This window comes from Epinephelus fuscoguttatus, linkage group LG12, assembly GCF_011397635.1.
Source record: "Epinephelus fuscoguttatus linkage group LG12, E.fuscoguttatus.final_Chr_v1".
In the NCBI taxonomy this organism is placed as follows: Eukaryota; Metazoa; Chordata; class Actinopteri; order Perciformes; family Serranidae; genus Epinephelus; species Epinephelus fuscoguttatus.
Genome location: NC_064763.1, coordinates 10,267,562 through 10,280,944, shown reverse-complemented (window position 1 = coordinate 10,280,944; position 13,383 = coordinate 10,267,562). Strand labels below are relative to the sequence as shown.

The window sequence follows — 13,383 nt, the reverse complement described above, 5'->3', positions numbered from 1 at the left end:
AGTATTACAGAGCCTCACAGATTATTCAGATGTCTCATCAAGTGTCTGAATGTACTGTTTCTGGAGATGTGGAGTAGCATGGCCAGCAGTAAGAGGCCTTTACTCGATGTAGCTAATGAGCTAGCCTCCTGCTTTACCCCCCTATACACTAGTGCAGTCCTGTGACGTCAGGTTACCTAGCAACCCCTCTTCTGAGTCGTCAGCAACATTTCAGTGGGATTTTCCCATACATGTGAAACACAGAGCTCAGACACAAAACATCTCAACACACAGATGTCATTGTGGTGATAACTGTGGTAGCAACAAAAAAACATTTTTATCTCCGGTCACACGGAACATCCACTTTATCTACTGCCACCCTAAATTAATAAGGTGGATACAGTTACACAAGTCCCCAAATCCCTAACTGATATCAGTAATGTGCGTATTTGTGTTGAGAGCACATTCAGGCATATCAACAAACCAAGAGATAATGACAGCCCCCCCTTGCATATTATTTTTGGTGCAGAGTGGAGAAAGCAGCATTTGACGTGTGGCCTGGAGGTGGGAGGAGGAGAAATGGCGTCAGAGCCCACCTGTCAGCACGGCTAAACAACACCATGGCAACGGCCTAATGCCGTGAGGAGATGAGTGACAGCCAGTGTGTCAGCCGCTGGAGAGGGGAGAGGAGTCCCAGCAACAGCCCTGCCTGACACAGCAGACTCAGGGAGCAGATCCCACTGCTCCAATTGTTTTCTCCAGGCTCTTGCTGACACAGCCACTTTGGTGCACCTGCCGAGGATAGCACGGCCTGTCTGAGAACTGAGCGATGACTCTCGATCCCAGAAAATTATATTCACACAGGAAGGTCAGGTCATTTCTCTCCGACTGAAAATGCTCACGTTTCTTGTTGCCAGAACAGGCTCACTGAAGCATTTCTATGCCTTGTCTCATAATAGCTACCAACCATTAAAGGCCCGTGCAAAATACAGTCTTAACAGTATAATCTATGAGCCGAATGCAATCGGAGAAAACCACAATACAATATTGTCACTATTAGCAACAAGGTGACCTGAGAGCAGTGGTCCTTTTGTTACTTTTTGGTTGTAGCCTGAACGCTGCTCTGTCTTTACATGTAGCAACTCTAGCCAGTATCACAGTCAATGTGGAATGTGACAGCGCAGCCCTGTCGCCTGAGATAAATGTTGGCATTGTACATTTCTGCAAATAGTGGATACATTACATTTGTACATTTCATACATATTATATCAATGCTTCTAAAGTGATGTAGTGTATGAGCTGACTTTGTCACCAGGAGGTGGAGGGGATGGTGCATGGTGTGTCACTTAGGTGAGATGCCTACTAAGCTGCATCCACATCATTTCTGTTTGACTTTTTATGCACCAAGCATGGATGTCTTCTCGCAACCCACCCCTGTTTTTCCTGCAGGGGAAAGGCCAAGAAAATCTGTTGTTTTTTAACAAGACAAAACTGCCTTTCCTGCTGGTATAGTAGAACAAAAAGTGGTTGACATACAAACAACAAAACGGTTGTGATTAAGCAAGTCACTGTTGTGTTTCCAGCAGCTTTCTAGGCACCAAATGCAGGTGCTTTGTAGCAAATGTCACTGTTTTTCTAGCTGCTTTTTGGGCACCAAAGATGTGTGTTTTGCAGCAAACTGTCAGTGATTTTCCTGTGGCTTTTTAGGCATCCAATATAGGTGTTTTGTAGCGGGCTATCATTGAATTTCCAGCTGCTTTTTAGGTACTAAACATGAGTTTTTGTAGCTACCCATCAATGTTTTTCAAGCAGGCATAATGCCACAAAAAGCAGTTGAATTTTGCGGAGATATTGCTGTGTTTCCTGCCAGTATAGTGGCACATAAAGTGTTTGTTTTTTTACAGACAGAATGCTGCATTTCCAGCAGGGATTGTGCCCCCCTTACCTGGTATTTTATGCCAAAACTGTTGTTTTTGTGCCTAAACCCAACCATGTTAACAACAACACTGTTGAAACATAAGTTTCATTGTAACTTGCCAATGTAACATGTCCATGGTGTGCAGAAATGCCAACATTTTTTTCTGGCAATTGAGTTGGACAGTAGCAACAGTAGCACTGGAGCTGGGCAAATTTAAGGGCACATTTTAAACAGGATTATGCATCTAAATAAACCATGGTGAGTAGATGCTTTAAGGCTGATGCACAGTTTTATCTACACAATGAAAAAGATTAAAAATGTCCAAAGACAAAAACACAATGAAGCCAGGCAGACCTAGTTACACAGAGGCCAGGTCACATGGATTTCTGGTGGGGGGCTGTTCATACATGGTTGACAGATCCTGACAATGGCCTGCTGCCCCTCCTCCATCATTGTTACCACCAGTGCAAGTTGACCCCTACGCTAGGCTGGGCTGGAGGGGGGGTGAGGAGGTGACAGAATGGCCTCCAACTCTCTGTGTTAAGGTTGTACAAGGTTAGTGTATGTCCCTGCCTACAACCTACACACATACACACAAGCAGACCACTGGCCTTGTTTAGGCTTACACTGTAATATATCTGACAAAATATGTGGTCAGTGGAGCCATTTTATAGGTCACAAAACACATATAAAAAGTACAAAAATTTAATGGAGCCGTTGATAATCGTGGATGATAAACTACTTCTGTGAAAACTGACAATATGTGAAAAGTTAAGGATATACATTTTCCCCCAAAAGGACACATTTCAAGTAAACTGCTGATATACATTGCTGCAATTTTAACTATTTACAACTCCACATGCCGTGCTAACTTCCTTTTGATTTGGAGAAACCAAATACCCCCCCTTTCTACATAAGAAGTACAGCAGACCTCAAAATTACAGGATGTAATGCAACTCATCCTGAGTCAGTTTAAGAATAGATTAAGGCCTGCCCACACTGTTCAACCATCCTGATTTCCACATCCAGTCCATATTGACAACATCGCAAAAAAGGAAACAGAGACTGGGTCTGCATTGCTACAGTCACTAGAGTTGTGTTTCCTCTCTTGCCTCATGTGAACGACATTCTCCATTGTCTTCTCCTAGGCCTCCGACACACACACACACACACACACACACACACACACACACACACACACACACACACACACACACACACACAGCGGTTGTCATGTCATAAGAAGAAGCCCAGCGGATTGGCTTTGATTCTCCCCTCCCCTTTCCTCCCTGCTCTCCCCTCTTGCACAGGCTCTTTGCGCGTCATTTGATTTTCTTATTTAACAACCAACCCTGAAAATGCGTAGGAAGAAAGATGTCTAAATATAGATGCAGCCACAACAGCTCGCACCACGATCGCACAGCAAAAACTCTCTCCAACACCATGAGGAGACAAAACAGAGTGACGCTTGGCTGTTTGCTGATCATTACTGAGAGCAGTGATTAAAAAGATAAGACGGTGAATTGCTTTTGTGTAAAAATTTACAGCAGTGAACAAATATCCAGCACACTTGTTTCATTTCAGGGTTATGTAAAATGCAGCACGTAAGCAAAACATTCGGGTTCTGTTTACAGGATGTTTCTGAGTACATGTTTCCAAAGTGTCTGGATCATGTTTTTGGACAAACAAGCTGCTAAGGCAGCGCCCAGTGCATATGATAAAGCAAAAGTCAGGAATACATAAAGAGCTACAGTAAAAGTAATACAGAGGCAGCATGAGAGGCAGGCTGAGTGGGATTAACATGTGAAAAGTGAAGTACCAGTTAGCACTCCATTTGAGAGGCCAGTATCATTATCCTCTCACTGGCAAGGCAGAAAAAACACACAGTTCAAGTGGAATTATAAAGCTCTCTCAATGAGAGTATAAAGTGAGTTCAAGCCTCTCTTGATGGCCCTCCAGTGCGATATGGGAGCGATGCCCGTTTGCACCTCGAGTGTGACAACTACTTTGACCTCACACAGTTCTCTCAAAAATCATCACATGAATTAAAGGTGCTTAAAGCTTCAGTAGTGATGACATCTATCATGTCTGGCTGCTACTGAATGTTTTCAATGTGATCACCTGGTCAATGATGTGGGAAGCCAGTGTGCCTGCCAGAATTCGAAGATCGTGGAGCTATAATACGCCTCCCACATCAATTGGTCAAGGATCAGAGACAACAGAGATGAGTTTTTCCGGATGTCTTGTGCATGTCTGAACTCCAGCACCTGACATATTGGCTGAAATTTGGAATTATATTTGTATCAGGGCCTACAGAGTCAGTCTGACTCTATGATTAGCTCCAGAATGTGCTGACAATTTAAGGCATGTGGCAAATGAATCTGCGAGGAGGGCCGAAGCAAGAAGTGAAAGTGCAAACTTATGGCAAGATGTGGTTTCAAAATGGTATGCCAGTAAAGACATAGGAAGTAAGACTGCTGATCAAGACAGCGCCCCATGGCCCGCTAGCTCCACTTAAAAGCTTGGTGAAAGACATCCAGACATTTGACTGTTATGTAGACGCCCGATTAGCATTCACCAGCTTTTCAATCAGTTCAAACTCCTTTGTTCTGATTTAAAAAATGAACCAGAAGAAAAGCTAAAAAGAGCTTGAAAGTATTGTTTTCATGGAGGGTACATATCTGAGGAATAAACTGTGGAGCTGCCTTATTCATAAAGGTTGCACTGACAAATTCTTTTTTCTCTTGTCCCCTCACAGGGGGCTCAAAGGTTAAAGACAGGTACATAACAGCAACTAGGAAGCTCGTAGACTCAACCACATTTCTATAGTGTTTAAAATGTCTTGAGTTTTAAAAATGGACAATAAATATGACAGTAGACAGCAACTGTCACTTAAAGGGATACTTTGATTTTCAACCGGCTTTGTATCATGACAATGTGAGTTGTATGTGAGAAGGAACTCTGGTAAACTTCATTCCATTTTGTCAGCGCCCAGATATCTCTGTTCATTTCCTTGCTCAAATCCGCCTGATGACGTGATTTTTGGCTCTGGGTCTGTTGCTTGAACTACAAAAAGTACTTCTGCTCATTCACAGACATGAAGAGTATAAAATGGATTGTGAAAGAGAGCCGCCCCTCTTTCGCTCTCTCAAACTCTGATCAAACGGTAAAGCTAGGCATCAAATATTAACTGAGATTCTGTTACCGTATTGCCAGTTTCTCACCTAATATGTTTTAGTTATATATTTTAGTATTTGTGAACAGGAAGTGGATGCCATACTGTTTCCTGTATTGTGTAAACTGAAAAAAACTGAACTCAAACAGCAAAACTAAGCAGTGCTGAGCAAATATAAACCAAGGTTCTGCTGCCACGTTGCCTGATTCTCGCCTCAGTCTTCAGAAACATATTTTGACTTATTGTTTACTGTCACCTACCAGCGTACGCATTTATGGGTCTGGTGTGGCAAAGTGCATTCTGGCTTTACTTCTGTATTTGCTTCTCTTTACTGCATAGGCAGCCTAGTTTTATGAAAAGACCATGTTTTTAGCAGTAAAATACTTCTTTTAGTAGAGTCTGAATCAATGCAAAGCAAGAGGAACTACTCATTCATCGGCTCACCCTGTATCTACGCCATACAGGAATAAGAAAGTGAGAAAGAATAACGTGACAGTAAAAGATCTTACAATTCAAAATTAACAAAACCATTAAAATGGAGCATCACCTGCAGCTACAGTGAAGGGAAGATTTTAGCCTCACACAGCTGAGTAGAGACACCACAAAATTAACAAACCATGATATGACGTACACATTACACCAAAAATGTAAATGGAACTGATAAAGGTCTGTCTGACAAAGTAAAAAAAAACAACCTGTAACACTTCTTAAAATGAATCAACAACTCTGCTAATGCATAATCACATAATCAGACCAACAGCAACTGATTAGATCAAGAGAAGTTTCTGAAAGTTTTGACTTGAGCTGTGACCAAAGACATTTCTACTCATATGTTCTCAGACAAGTTGATGACATTTTTAGTCACATCCTATCTTTACTTTGGACATTTGGACAGACAAATAGCTTTATGCACAAGCTACATATGTGCTGTGTGATGTGAGGCAAGGCTGATTATCAGAAACAGCTTGTCCATTAGACAAAAGTACAGTTATAATCAGTGAAAATAAGACTTAAAAAATGTCATAAATATACCTTTAAGATCTACATTTAGCTGTGCTGTAAACCAGAAAGCATCTACCATACCTGTTTCCAGTGAGCAGTCTGAGGCTCTTATCGTCTCCACTGCAGGAAGTGGTAGCTTTCAAATCAAAGATTTCTAGTTGTTCTGATCCTCAAAATGCAGAAGGGAGGGACGCTAAACTTTGCTAAACCACAAACCAGCTAAGCTAACTCGAAGCAACCAAACCCACTGTTTCCACTTCTGACTTTCAGGGATACCCCCTCACAACGGCCTCTAGCTACAGGAAAGTGACCTCAGAGCAATTTTAATAGCCTTCAAGAAACATGTGAGAGCGGCATGGTGTGCCCATTGTCATGTAGAACAATGCCGGTTCAAAAATTCACCCATAAGACAGTGTAGCGCAGGAAGTACTCTGCCAGATCACATCCTGTTCCACGCAGTGACGACAGGGTACGCATGACAACGGATGAAGAAGAGTTGAAGTATGTAGAGCACAACAGGCTGTGAACTTCACATTTCTTTGTGCAAACTACTCAAGCAGACTATGTTCTTCTCACCAGACATGTTTTTTCACTCACACTCACTGCACTAAAGCAGTGGGGGGCTAAAACGGACAACACACAAACTGATCTGATCTGGTTTCTATTTCAGTTTAATACTTTGAATGTTTCATTTAATACTGGGCTTCTTTACTTGAGCCTGTGAAAATTTGTTCCCACACAGTAGCTTGCCAACTTGCACCTCGTGCCTGCCAGCCAGCTAAGAATCTACCAAATTATTTTGTGGACATTATGAAAATGGATAAAAAGCTGCGCCTGAAAACATGAGATTGCTTTGTCATCTTGTTCTATTTTTTTTTCCTGCAGACTTTGATACTACTATCACAAATAGATCTTTTGCGCTGCTACCTGGCCTGTTGAGGCAAACAATGTGACAGTAACAAGACTGCAAATACACAGTAACTCTATGTTGCTTCTTGACCATTGTGAAGGTCACTTGAAAACCAGTTCAGCCAGGCGATTGCGTCTCTTGTGTGACTGAAACTAAACGCTCAGAGCTTTCTGGAACATTAGTTTTTAGGGGCAACGGCACAATTGTTCATGGGGTGTTCAGTTATACAGAAATAAAACAGACATGGATAATTGATAGCCTGGAGCCAATCAGGAGTGGATATTCCTTTTATCCAAGGTATAACGCTTAAATAAACCATGAGCAAGAAAACCCATTTACCATCTATCATGTCTCTAGAATGTCAGTATGTCTGGAGCCTATACCAAAGATATATTGCTCTACTTGTGGGCATTTACCTTGTACTATTCCACTGATTTCCACGACTCCACGTCTAATTAAAATGTCCTGTATCCGCCTTTTATACCCCATGCCAAGCCCCTCTTCCCATCAGCCTCCTCAGCAGAAGCAGGGCCTGTTGCCCCCTCATGGCATTGTTACTAACAACATGAAGCTGGACTTTCCATGACATGACTCCTTCAGTCATCTTGCAGCTGAGAATATTACAAAAACAATAAGTGACTGTAAACATCCCACGGGTGGAAACATGCAGGCCTGAGATAAAACTGACCCTTATAAAAATGACTATAACAGCGTCACAATAAAATTCACATGGTGAGAAAGGATTTTTAAAAAAAAAAAAAAAAAAAAAGATAAATAAGTCCCACTTTATATAACAGAAACATTTTGAATCTGGATTTTATAATTTAACGTGCAAGGATGGTTGTAAAGCTAGAGACAGAAAATACTGAGTGCATCCTTTGCATGCTACCAGGCATAACTTCTCCATCACACTGCCTACTATAGTAGGATACACTGAGGCCCTACAAAGCCATGGCTCTTGCGCAAAGCAATGTCAAGTCATCCCAACACGACTGGACCGAATCCGCATCCAGATGCAGGAAAGCAGCGCGTACATCAACCCTGCCTGCTTAGGGGGAGACGGATAAAAAAACATGGAACACGTCGTACATTTCATTTTGCGTGCATACTGTGGGCTGCACATACAAAATCCTGTGCAGGGAACAGAGCATAAATTATAGCACCATCAGATTATTGAATGTGTGCCATTAGGCCAGGCTGGATTCAGCTGCACAGCACGGTGATGTGAACTATCCGAGGGGCTCCTGACAAATATTTCCACCTAGAGAAAGAGGTCACACAAATAACTGTCACATCTCAACCGTTTGGGGATCTTCTGCAGAAATAATGAAGGCAAAATCATATTTGAGTCATCTAGCCCTCAATGCATCGACCCAGCAGTGTACTGGAAGCGACAAAATGTGCTCAGCTCTCTGACACTCAGATAGGGCGCCTCGCTTGCAGCCAATATTCAGCCTATATGAGGCGGACATAGTGTTAGGGCTTCATGACTCCGCAATTTGACTACACTGCTCTCTATGGCAGGACGGGGCTGTGACAGATCTGAAAAGCTCGTTACCTCTAAAGTGCGTATTTCTTGCTGTGTGAGGTCGTTAGACGCGGCGCATTTGGTCCGGAGCCCCTGTAAACTGGAGATGGAGATTTCAATCATATTCTGGATGAGTTCGCATTGATGTAGTGCGGCCATCGCTGCGCCACCGCCGCCGCCGCCGCTATCCCTCTCCGGCTGCTCATCACTCTCGACCATCTTCCCACCTTTAGCAGACACACTATCCATTCCTCAGCATTGGGCACGGCTGGAAGGGCTGGAGTCAAAACTGTTAAGCTACAATAAGACACATGCAGCAGTCCAGCGACGCAGCGACCTATTGTGGAAGTTAGCTGACAGCAAATGTCCCCAGCTCCCAGTGTGGAAAAGTCAGGATGCAAAACGAAATGTATTTTTGAAACAAAGCGAGATGCTCGACGGTAAACTCAGGCTGTGGAGCGCTCCGAAGTCCAGCAGTGCTCGACTTGTATTTTCGGTCCGTGTAGCTACCGACGACAGGCTACTCTCTTCCACCGACAGCTCTGGCAGAGGCTTTCACCGTCTGTCAGCTGTTGGGAACATCATGGGGCGCGGTGCAGTCTGGGAAATGAAGTCATAGCCTGCAGGTCACAAAAACCGCACTCAACGCTACATCCCGTTAACCTCCCCCACCCTCTCGCGCGTGTTCTCACACGCACACAAATGAATTATATGTACAATTACCTTTAATAACTTTTTAAAGTAAAGTTAAATTATTACAGCAAAGTGTGTGCCACCATTATCTAAAGCAAAAACAGAAAAAGCATTTGTAGATAGTAACATGGATTATGGCTGCATTCCATTTAGGTGCTTTGTTTAGGGACCTGATATTTATCAAAGCATGTGTTTTGACTTTTCATCATAGGAGAAGCACAGGTGTGGATAATAGGCTAATACCAATGAGGGCTTAATTCCATTTAGCTGCCTCAGTTTTAGCGTCCTGGGCTGCACAGCGGTGTAGTGGTTAGAACCGTCGCCTCACAGCAAAGGGGTTTGAAACCTCTTGTTCAGGCCTGGGGGCCAGCATTACTCCTCCCACAGTCCAAAGACATGCAAGTTAGGTTAATAGCCTACTTACTTACTTACTTACTTACTTAGGCCTTTGTATTCCTTTCGGAACATAGGCCATTGATGAATTGTTTCCACCCTCGTCTGTCTTGGGCCTTCCTCTCCAGCTGTTTCCACGTCAGTCCCTTCTTGAATTCTTGCTCTGTGCTCCTTCTCCAGGTGTTTTTGGGTCTTCCTCTGCCTCGCTTGCCTTGTGGGTTCCAAGTCAGTGCCTGTTTGGTTATTGCTGTGTTGTTTCTTCTCAGTGTGTGTGTCCAATCCACTTCCTCCTTATCAGCTGTACCTCTACTGTATCTTGTTTGGTGCGTTCCCACAGGTTGATGTTGCTGATTTTGTTTGGCCAGAAGATTATTATTGAATGATCATTATTATTATTATTATTATTATTATTATTATTATCATCATTATCTTATTATTATTGATGATGTTGGTGGTGGTCCTCCAGGTTTCAGATCCATACAGCAGTACGGTCTTGACGTTGGAGTTAAAGATTTTGAGCTTGGTCTTCAGTGACTTCAAGTTTTAACTCTTCCAGATTTTATTTCAAATATTGAATGTTGCTCTAGCTTTCCCTATTCTTGGCTTCACATCCTCCTCTGTCCCACCGTCCATAACAATTACACTTCCCAGGTATGTGAATTTATCGACCTCTTCCAGTGCCTGGCCCCCCCGATGGTTATGGGAATCATGCTTCTGTCTTTCTTTTTTGTCCATTTATTTTGAGCCCAAGTCTGACTGCAGTTGTCTCTAGCAGCTGGGACTTCTCTTGCATCTGCTGGTGTGCATGTGAGAGTAGTGCGATATCATCCGCAAAGTTGAGGTCCTCAAGATGTCCTGTCAGACTCCACTGGATGCCAGTCTTTTTATTGTAGGTTGTTTGTTTCATGATCCAGTTGATGCCTATAGGAGGAAGAGGAAAGTGGAGAGCAGGCAGCCTTGTTTCATCCCAGTGAGCACCTTGAATATTTCTAGTGCACATCCCTGGTGGAGTACTCGGCATTGCATGTCCTGATACATGTTCTTGATGATGTTTATGTACCTCTGGGAGATTCCATGGTGTTTCATGAGTTTCCATAGCAGCTCGCGGTCTACACTGTCAAAAGCCTTTTCTAAGTCTATGAAGCTGACATAGACAGGTGTGTGCCAAGTTAGGTTGATGATTGTAAATTGCCCGTGGGTGTGAATATGAGCATGAATAGGGGTCTCAGCACTGTGATCGTCTGGCGACCTGTCCAAGTTGTACCCCGCCTCCTGCCCAAAGCCAGCTGGGGATAGACTGCAGTGCACCTGGGACCCTGAACTGGATAGGTGGCTATAAACAATGAACGAATGAGTGAATGAGTTTCAGGGTCCTGGTGATGTGAATGCTGGCTCACTAAGCCTTTTTACACCTGGTATTAACATATGTTTCGGTGATCTGAATACAAGCGTGCACACCTGTGTCTATTGTCTCCAGCTGATGACTTGTTTTCAGGTTTCGTACCTGCCCACATCACTTAGTCTAGAAAACCAAATGGCTCTGTTAGGTATCGCGATATACCTGCATTTTCACTTTGTCTCCATTCCTCAATGCCATGTGGTTGGCTTTTCATTGGCTGTTATGTGTGATTGCTCTTTTTGTACGATTTTGTATAGTTATAGTTCCAGACTCTACTTCCCCCTTTATACTTGTATTTTGACTGCATTTGCTGAAAAGTGACAACACAGAAGTTGAAGATAAATGTGACTGACAGCATCATCGCTGTTTTGTTTTGTTTTTTAAAATTTTCTGTAGATGCCGCAATGATATTGTTATCGTGAAACCTTTTGGCCATGGTTATTGTGTTGTGGAAGTCTGATATTGTCCCAGCCATGGTTATTACCTCTACACTCTCTAGTTGCTCTCTAGCATGCTTGCTAGCCACATTAGCAGTTGTGCTAGTACAGCTGGAGTTATTGCTGTCAGTAGAATTCAACACATCTCCTTCCGTAGGGCAAGTTGTAAACTCATCAAGTTTTACAGCGTTAATGAGCTGTCACCAAAGCAACCACCATGTCCCGCATTGTTGGCGTAGTCTTTGTCAGGGTCACATCAGGACGCATAAGTGTTTACAGTACAAAAAATATGCGATCACATGCGTCTCGGACCACCTCAGCAAGTGGTTTGAGTGATCAGATGACAGTGCATCTTGGTGGTCATTTACACTGTATTTAGCGTTGTCCATTTGTGATCAGATCACCTGAAATGTTAATAGCAGGTAGGTAAACAGGCTCATTGTCACAGTAGCTTACTGGGACACTTTTTGTACTGGGAGTACAAAAGAGCCATCGTTAATGTAATTCGAAACACTTGTGCTTTTCCTGCTGCAACAAGTCAAAAAATAGCAACATAATCAACAGGCCATAGGTTTTTTATGTATTTATCAAAGGTACAATGTGTGATCAGAGTCCAGCCCCCTTCCCATCCCACAAATCCGAGTCCACATAGTTGACATTCCACTTGCATGTAGTTGAGTGTACATGGTCTGCATTCAAATGCAGACTGTGCACTTTTCACAATGATGTCATGTTTGGTGTTGAAAGGATGCAGTGTGCCTTTTGAGTATTGGGCCTTAAATAGTACATATTTTAGATTCGTATTTGGTGCCCAAAATCTTGCTCCTGTGAAGTCTCAAGAGTTACTACAAACGAGGTGGTCAAATTAAAACCAGTCACTTAATCCTCCCACTCACACTCTTATTATTTCAAAACCAAAAGAAATGCAGCCAGAGCAAGAGCATGCAGCCAAAAAATTAAGAAATAACAGTATGTTTTAAATCCCAGTGATGGGACTTGCTGCAACTTCAAGAGCAGTGTGCATAGTTTGTCCGTATATGAGGACATTGCATATCATATGTATGGGGGTGGGAGGAGTGTGCAGGTTTCCACGACCATGAAGCAACAGTACACATGGCTCATTGCTGCAATGAGGGTGTGATGTTCCTTCCTTTAATATACCCTGATTATACAATGGAATGTGAGTCACTTCTCATGGAGCCCTGTGTTCCTCCTCTCCATCTGTCTATCTGTCTCTTCTCGTCTTCTGATTCCAGAGGAAACTGTACTGTATCTTACACCGGCCAGACATGACCAATCCATACAGCAGCCTTGCATGGTAATATACAGGGATCAGAACGAACAACCGATCAAAGGAAGTAGGACCCTCGCTCAGAGTGTTCTGGTGTACCGCTGAGTCAACCTCCAAATCAGCTGAAACCAGAAATGTAAACTCTGAAATACCGCTGAAATCTGACACTGATTCAACACGAAATTGTAAATCCCTCTAACACCATTGCAACGATGGAATAATCAGACACAAAGCCAAGTTCCAATCCTAAACTATTTGTTGTTGTTGGTCCAGTACTTTGTAAATTCAGTCCTGCAGTATTAACAGCACAGATTTGATCGTGACATGCCAGCAGAGCACCCTGCCAATTTCAGCTCCTCTTTGCCTTTAAAATCAACTTACTAAGTGGAAACAGTGGGATTGCAGCAAAGGAAGACTTTAAACAGATATTTAATATTGGTTGTACATGTTCACCTTTTAGAGAGCAGTTGTACAAATACCAAAAAAGGTGAGGTATATCAGTGTTGTTTCATTTTGTTCAGTATGATGCCAGCTAATGCTGAAAACAGAATGTTGCTACACACTCTAAACACAGAGCTATGACTGTTAATAAATAAAAACTGGCAATTTAGAGGAAAAATTCATTTAAAACCTCTCTCATGCTATATGTCTGGCCTGT

At 42.8% G+C, this 13,383-nt stretch overlaps 1 protein-coding gene across 3 annotated transcripts in view; it reads right to left on the bottom strand.

Annotated features, from left to right (window-relative positions):
• Positions 1-9,073, bottom strand: part of ksr1a (kinase suppressor of ras 1a) — a 34,720-nt gene extending 25,647 nt beyond the window's left edge. For 2 of the 3 annotated variants that reach the window (XM_049592285.1, XM_049592286.1), the window contains exon 1: positions 8,543-9,073. In XM_049592285.1, coding sequence (XP_049448242.1) covers positions 8,543-8,761 — 219 coding nt within the window. In that variant the 5' untranslated portion in view covers positions 8,762-9,073. Of the gene's footprint in view, positions 1-6,155; positions 6,451-8,542 lie in introns of those variants that run through there. The other variant, XM_049592287.1, reaches the window with a different exon arrangement.
• Between the last annotated feature and the right edge of the window lie 4,310 nt (positions 9,074-13,383).